Below are 7,348 nucleotides of genomic sequence, written 5' to 3'. Positions count from 1 at the left end.
AACAGGCACCTTCTTCCTTTGGTAACTGCAGTCTTAGGGGGCTTTCTGGTGACCCAGGCAAGACTACTTTGTGAATTCAGATCTGCCTTCTCTGAGCCACCCTCCCCTCTGAAACATCAGTCTACAGTAACCTCAAGGCTATAGGAAACCAGGGCTGAAGGACACAGGCCTCTGCTCCAGCCAGAAGTAATCCCTTCCTTCGTGCTCACAGGTTTGTTCGGCATGAGACTGAGCTGCTTGACTCACTGTACTGCAGAGATTATTGGCTAAATGGCCACAGAATCTGGTTTAATGACTTAATGGTCTTTAAAATTCAGTGGAAGTTCTTGGGGGAAGATATGTCAAAAAGTCATACTCCAATACAGGATCTGCAAAATAAACTTTGGCCCTGCTGAAATGGTGGATTATAAACTGGCCCATATATCATATGACCTCTTGGTCTCTGGAAATGGCAGGGTCATTTCTAAGGACAAGACAGACTGACAGAGCAGCCCACAAGCTTTGAACTTCAGACCTTCCTCCTTCCAAAGCTGGACCTATTGGACTTGTTCTTGAAATAGGGTTTCACTGTCTACATAGCCGACTAAGATTGTGAATTCAAACATTGTAGGTCTGAACTACCATGCCCAGTGGGCCTTTTTATGAAAACCAGACCTTCTTCAGACATCTACAATATTTTACTACAATGGTAGAGAAAAGTTTCCCCCAGACAAGCCCTGAAAAGGAAAAACATGATGGAATTTTGGAATTAAGGATAAAGAGAAGAGGTTTGTCTCCGTGGGAAAGAGACGGTTTCAAGGAGGAGAAAACATTTTAGCTAAACGTGGAAGGTCAGTTTAGGTATGGAGGGCCTCTCCAGATTTAAGTATTCTGAATGCAACTGGGTTTCTAGGTTTTCCCAGTATCTTGCAAACGCAGCATCGGCACTGAAAAGCAGAGAGATAGGCCTGAGGATTCCTTACTCATCCTGTAAAGTACTATCTCAGCCAAGGAGGCCTAGTCATCCAACAGAACCTCCAACTTTTCTCTATCCCAGAACTGCTGGAACTCGCTGAGGACAAATGGGGTATGGGGGGAGACTTTTTAGAGTGATGTGATCCTAGGAGGCAAACTACCCACTACAGGTGTGTGCTCTCCTTTCTCAGGCTCTACAGTGTATACATTGCAGAGTCAGCAGAACTTATCTGGAGAAGTCCATCTGGACAGTCTGTGACTTTCCATCACAAGGGATAAAAAGGGAAAGATCCTGACACAACAGCTGTGTGATGAAATTGAGGATGGGTTTCAATCAAGATTTGGAAGATTGAGGGTCACGAAGGGCAAGATGACATCCACCAGCAAAGTTACCCACATAGTGAAGCCACATGGATGGCCTATTAATAAAGTTCCCTTGCAGAAGAGACAATCCTAAATTCAGTGCCTCAGAAACATTGAGACCAGTGGACTTCCCTCTATCCTATGACTTCATATCATCCTAAAGGACTTACATCCCCAGGTTTGCTGCTAAGCCAGGAGCAACCAGATACCACAGAAATATTAAAACTATTACTTCAGAAACACCTATGTCTCAAGAAGAAATGGGCTTCATCCATGGGGAAGTCCGGAATGATCATTGTGGATATTGTTCATCATCAGACAGAATAATTCTTTCCAACAAGGAACTTTCAAAATGATCAGTGAAAAACTTAACATTCTGCAGCTGGGCAGTGTGACACACTCCTCCAATCTCAGCACTCAGAGGGAGGCAGAGGCAGGTCAGGCTCTGAGGTCAGCCTGGTCTGCAGAGTGAGTTCTAGGACAGCCAGGGCTACACAAGGAAGCTTTATCTCCAAGAAAAAAAATAAATAAATAAAAAGGAAAGACATGGGCTGGAGAGATGGCTCAGAGCACTGTTTGCTCTTCTAGAGGTCCTGAGTTCAAATCCCAGCAACCACATGGTGGCTCACAACCATCTGTAATGGGATCCGATGCCCTCTTCTGGTGTGTCTGAAGACAGCAACAGTGGACTCACCATAAAATAAACCTTTAAGAAAAAGAAAAGGCAGGAAACAATGGATCAAGTGCACTCTTCCTGAGATATGCTGCCTCTCCTTAGACGTATGCCTCACACTCTGTCCTTACAGACTGACTACCTGACTGACTCATCCGAGGACAACTAGAACTAAAGAGACTGTGGGTCCTCTCCTGTGCAGTTATCTCTGCAGAAAGTTTTTTAAAAAGATTTATTTATTATATAGAAGTACACTATAGCTGTCTTCAGATCACATTACAGAGGGTTGTGAACCATCATGTGGTTGCTGGGATTTGAACTCAGGACCTCTGGAAGAGTAGCCAGTGGTCTTAACTGCTGAGCCGTCTCTCCAGCCCCTGCAGAAAGTTTTAAGAGGGCAGCATCTCTGGCCCTATGGTGGTAACCATGTGAGATGGTCTGAAACTCAGTTTGTGGAAAGTCCAATGTTCCAGAGGCTGGTACCTCGTTTAAATGAACTGAAGCCTACCTTTTACTCATCCCTGGATGGGGGGCTTCAGTGGAATATGTCATCCACAGAACTCACCACCTATGAGAAGCCAGATGTCCCTAAGTTTATCCAGAATAGTTCTGTGAACCTGTAAGAGCCAGTAATGACTCAGCAGCAGACTCAGCTGCTCCTTCCCAGCTCGAATTAAAGGCAAAAGGAAGCTCCTCCCCAACTGATGACTACATTCTTACCACAAACTGAGTCATGGCCACACCCAGCCTGCATGGAAAACTACTGGGGAAAGGCAGGAAGGTGAATTTGAAGGAGTTTTTGAGTCTCTACTTAGCACTGAGGGAAATTGTTCCTTTTCCTAACCCTATCCCTAATTGGACATATCTAGGTCTAAGTGAGGCAGGATTGCTTGTGAAAGGTGGGCTGTGACTGTGTGTGCAGTAAGAGCTCTGGCCCATGTGAAGAATGCTGTCTTCATGGACCCCAGGCCTTTTCCCTCCTGAGCAGCCAGGCCCCCAAGTCTTCCTCCATGGTTGTGATCAGGCATCTCTTAGAAAGCACAGGACCCTACAGAGCAATTTTCTCTGCAGTGAGAATATTCTCCAGTCAGATAGACTTTTTCTTCCTTACACTGCTGAGAAATGAACCCAGACCTTTTTATGTATTAAGCAGAGATGCTATGGCCTAACCACATCCTCTGTGTTCAGAATGCATTCTTGATTTTGGCTAGAATTTTTTAATCTCATGTTTTGAATTATCAGACATTATCAGACATCAGCTTTTCAGTAAAGAACTATAAAATATGTACAATCTCATTGATATAAAATGTTTGTAAGTAGGAAAATCTTAATTTCTAAAATTGCAAAAAAATGTTTTATAACACGTGAGCAGCCACACCCCTAAGGTCCAGGCAGGGCAGCAGGCAACTGAAGTTTTGGGTGCCCAGTGTGGTGGGGCATGCCTTCAATCCCAGCACTCTGGAAGTAGAGGCAGGATTTCTGTGAGCTAGTCTATAGAACAAGTTCCAGGCTAGCCAGGGATACAGAGTAAAACCCTTTCACAAGGGCAGCATATCGGATGTGCTACATTCACATCTCGATTTCTAACAGCAGTAAAATAAGCTGTGAAGTAGAATAACTTCATAGTTGGGGGTCAGCACATATGAGGAACTGTATTAAGGGACTGACTGCCACATTAAGAAGGTTCAGAACCATTGCTCTAGACACATTTAAGATCTCTGAAGAAAAGGCTGGAGAGATGGCTCAGTGGTTAGAGCACCAACTGCTCTTCCAGAGGTCCTGAGTTCAATTCCCAGCAACCACATGGTGGCTCACAACCATCTGTGATGGTATCTAATGCCCTCTTCTGGCATGACTGAGAGAGTGTACTCACATATATAAGTTAAAAAAAAAAAAGATCTCTGAAGAAAATGTGTCTTCCATCTCTGCTTTCAGCAGAAAATGAAGCTATAATCACGGAGCCAGAGAAGGAATTCTGGAATCAGGTTACTATGATTAGGAGTATAGCAATTATTTATCCTCTAAAATTGTTTCATCATCTGCAAAATGAGAATAATAGCATCTATTTCTGGCCTTTGTGAGAATTAGTACTCAATATATGTAACATGCTTGCAACAACATATACTAATACAGTAATATGTTATCAAAATATTAAGGTACTTTGCACACACCTGTCAACTTGTAACTAAAGTATGTTAAGTATGTTAGCTATCTCTGATACCATATTATGGCTTACAAAGTCTTCCCAGGAGGATTTTCAGTTTCATGTGCCCACTGATAGTCATTTATTTGGTGAACTATTATTTCTGTTAGGCTTGAATCTTAGAAGACTTGAGAGTAGTAGAATATAATAGCTATTTCCTCTTCGAGATGAGATTCTTGGTTAATCGCTCAGGTTGACTTTGAAATCCTAGACTTAGTTGGTTCTCCTGCTTTAGCCACCAGGGGATAAGCTGGGACTGTAGGTGAACCCTACCATACTCATTTATAATGAATAGTCATAAGGGCTTGGGAAGACCATGAAAAACGTTCTTCGGGAAGACTCTTCAAGAGAGGTGTTGACTTGTTCAAGATAGCTCTGTAAGAAGATGCTGTGAAATACGCTGATGTCACGGAAGACAATACTGGTCTACTGAAAGCAAGAGCTAGAGTAGAACTTGCAACCATTATTATTGGAAAGCTGGGCTTTTGCTAGGCATGGCGTGTCCACCTTTAACCTCAGCTCTTGGTAAGCAGAGTCAGGCAGATCTCTGTGAGTTAAAGCCTGGTCTATAAAGTGAGTTCCAGGAGAAACCCTGTCTTCAAAAAACCATTTAAGGGCTGGAGAGATGGCTCAGTGGTTAAGAGCACTGACTGCTCTTCCAGAGGTCCTGAGTTCAATTCCCAGCAACCACATGGTGGCTCACAACCGTCTGTAATGGGATCCGATGCCCTCTTCTGGTGTGTCTGAAGACAGCTACAGTTTATTTACATACATAAAATAAATAAATCTCGTTAAAAAAAACATTTAAAAGAAAGAAAAAAAGGAAGGAAGGAAGGGAGGGAGGGAGGGAAGGAAGGAGGGAGGGAGGGAGGGAGGGAGGGAGGGAAGGAAAAAAGCTGGGCTTTTAAAGGAGCTTTGTGGTGTTCTCTGTATTTACATCTAGTTTTCATTATTTCATAAAATATTTGGAAATGTTTAATATCTCAACTGTGCTTAGAATTAAAGAAAAGAATCAGGCATGGTAGCAATGACTTTAATCCCAGGACTTGAGAGAACAAGACAGGTGGTTCTGTCTGAGTTCAAGGCCAGCATGGTTTATACATAGTGAACTGTATGCCAGCCAGGGCTACATAGTAAGACTCTACCTTAAAAATTAACTAAGGGTTTGGGTTTTGGGGTATAGGCCAGACGCTTCCTTAATAAAACAAACCAAAATCTTCCATGGTTAGCCAGTGTTAAGAAAGGCAGTGGTTTCAGGACATCTATCTGGTCAGGAAATTCCAACCCTTTCCTGGTGAATTCTCACACCAAACCCTGACAGCCCATGGTCCCCTTAGGGCCTCATGCACACTAAGCAAACACTGTACCACAGACCTATACCCACAGCCTACAAGCCTTTCTTAAAGGACTTCTGACCATAGAACTCAGCTTTCTCACACCTGCCAACTAATCCTTTCCCTTGACCTCACTTTTCCCAACTAAAGGCCAAGCAGTAGAAAAAGTAAGGGCCTAGCATCTGAGATACAGAGCAAGCATGGCTGACAGGGCTGGCTTTGTGTAGAAAGCAGCCAGTTCTGAAGGTTAAAAATGTGTGTGTGTATTTTCCCCCCAAAGCAGCCCTGGCTTTAAAGGCACATTTAAATCTTGAGTATCCGTCATCAGTTGTGTTCTTACCCTGCTTGTTTCATTTTCATAACTAATAAACTTCAGCTCTTAATTATTTGATTAAAAATACTAACATATAGGGCTGGAGAGATGGCTCAGAGGTTAAAGAACGCTGTCTGCTCTCTCAGAGGTCCTGAATTCAATTCCCAGCAACCACTTGGTGGCTCACAACCACCTATAATGAAATCTGATGCCCTCTTCTGGTGTGTTTGAAGACAGCAACAGTGTACTCATACATAAAATAAATCTTTAAAAACAAAAACAAAAAACAAACAAAAAAAGAAACAAACATCTGTAGAACACAAACTATAACTAACTAAACAAACAATGCATCTTTTACTTCATGAAACACAAGTAGTCCCAACCGTCAGGATATTCCACTTGCAGGGAAAAAAAAATCCTTCACCTAGGACCTCGGTGAGATGCTGGGCCCAGGCCAGTCAGACCACAGTGATCATATCCAGTCCACAGCACCTTCCATTTTATTGTTTTATTTACAAACAGGGTGAAGTCAATTGGGCAAATCAGGGGTGGGAGTCAGTCAGGCCATCCAAATGTGGAGTAGTTCCTGGATCAACCTCCATCATGAAGGCCACCTCTTCTATCCTTTTCTTGCCCCTTGAATTTCTCAGGGCAGCCTCACTTGCTGCTCCTGAGCCCTTTCACAAGAGCAGATGGATCCTGGGGAACAGGGTGGTGCGAGGGCTGGGGCCCCCTCAGTTTGTGTAAACCTGAGTTCCGATCACACGCATGATTTCCTTCTGTATCTTGGGGTCCTGAGTATTAATGTTGGCATCGCCCACCTGCCCATCCTCATATCTGCCAAAGACAGGGCAAGTGTAAGCATAATGCCAAATAATGTCTACCAGAGGAAATGTGTTTCAAGACATGACCGTTTCATCCTAAAGCCAAAGATTTTGTCACTGTTCTTCTACACAGACCCAAATAATCTATCCTTATCCGTAAGAAAGAGTCCCAGTGCCTAAATTAGACAGCCAGGGAAAGGACTCAGACAACATCCTCAACAGCCACACACCGTCCACCGCCCTCACTCTTCAAGGAATTCCAAGGGCTCCTTTTAGACTCACACAAAGAAGAACCTTGTGCAGACATGGTCAGACACAGGGCACACCCAAATGTTCCCATGCTTCTGGAGGTCCTTAGATGTAATCACTGGAAGAAAAAAGCCAGAAGTCGGATAGAAAGTTAAGTCAGTCCAGGTAGGGAAGAAGAATATGATGTTTCAACATAATTTTTGGCTGGTTCATGTGCTAACGGGGCATCAGAAATAAAGGCTAGGGTTCCAAAGAGACATGAACTGGGTGATTTCATACCTTCACAAAGTGCTATACAGTTTAGATTCCGACTCTGCAGGAACCTTGACTGAATGGATCGGGTCTGAAATAGAAAGGAGCAAAGGAGAGTAGAGCAAGGTAAAATGTTAGAGTTCCCTCTCAAAATGGTTGGTTAGATATTGATTATGGAGATAG

General features: G+C 43.4%; 1 protein-coding gene across 3 annotated transcripts in view; it reads right to left on the bottom strand.

Moving 5' to 3' along the window:
- Positions 1–6,310: 6,310 nt before the first annotated feature.
- PARP6 (poly(ADP-ribose) polymerase family member 6) overlaps positions 6,311–7,348 on the bottom strand; it is a 30,816-nt gene continuing 29,778 nt past the window's right edge. For 2 of the 3 annotated variants that reach the window (XR_013975354.1, XR_013975355.1), the window contains exons 21-22: positions 7,193–7,256; positions 6,962–7,031 (exon numbers count right to left, since the gene is read on the bottom strand). Coding sequence is in view for 1 of the 3 variants with exons in the window: in XM_080929777.1 (XP_080785903.1) it covers positions 6,575–6,677; positions 6,947–7,031; positions 7,193–7,256 (252 nt within the window). In the remaining 2 variants the exon portion in view is untranslated. Of the gene's footprint in view, positions 6,678–6,946; positions 7,032–7,192; positions 7,257–7,348 lie in introns of those variants that run through there. The other variant, XM_080929777.1, reaches the window with a different exon arrangement.

The sequence above is a fragment of the Micromys minutus genome (genome assembly GCF_963924665.1).
Source record: "Micromys minutus genome assembly, chromosome: 16".
NCBI lineage: Eukaryota > Metazoa > Chordata > Mammalia > Rodentia > Muridae > Micromys > Micromys minutus.
This window is presented reverse-complemented; position numbering and strand designations above follow the sequence as displayed.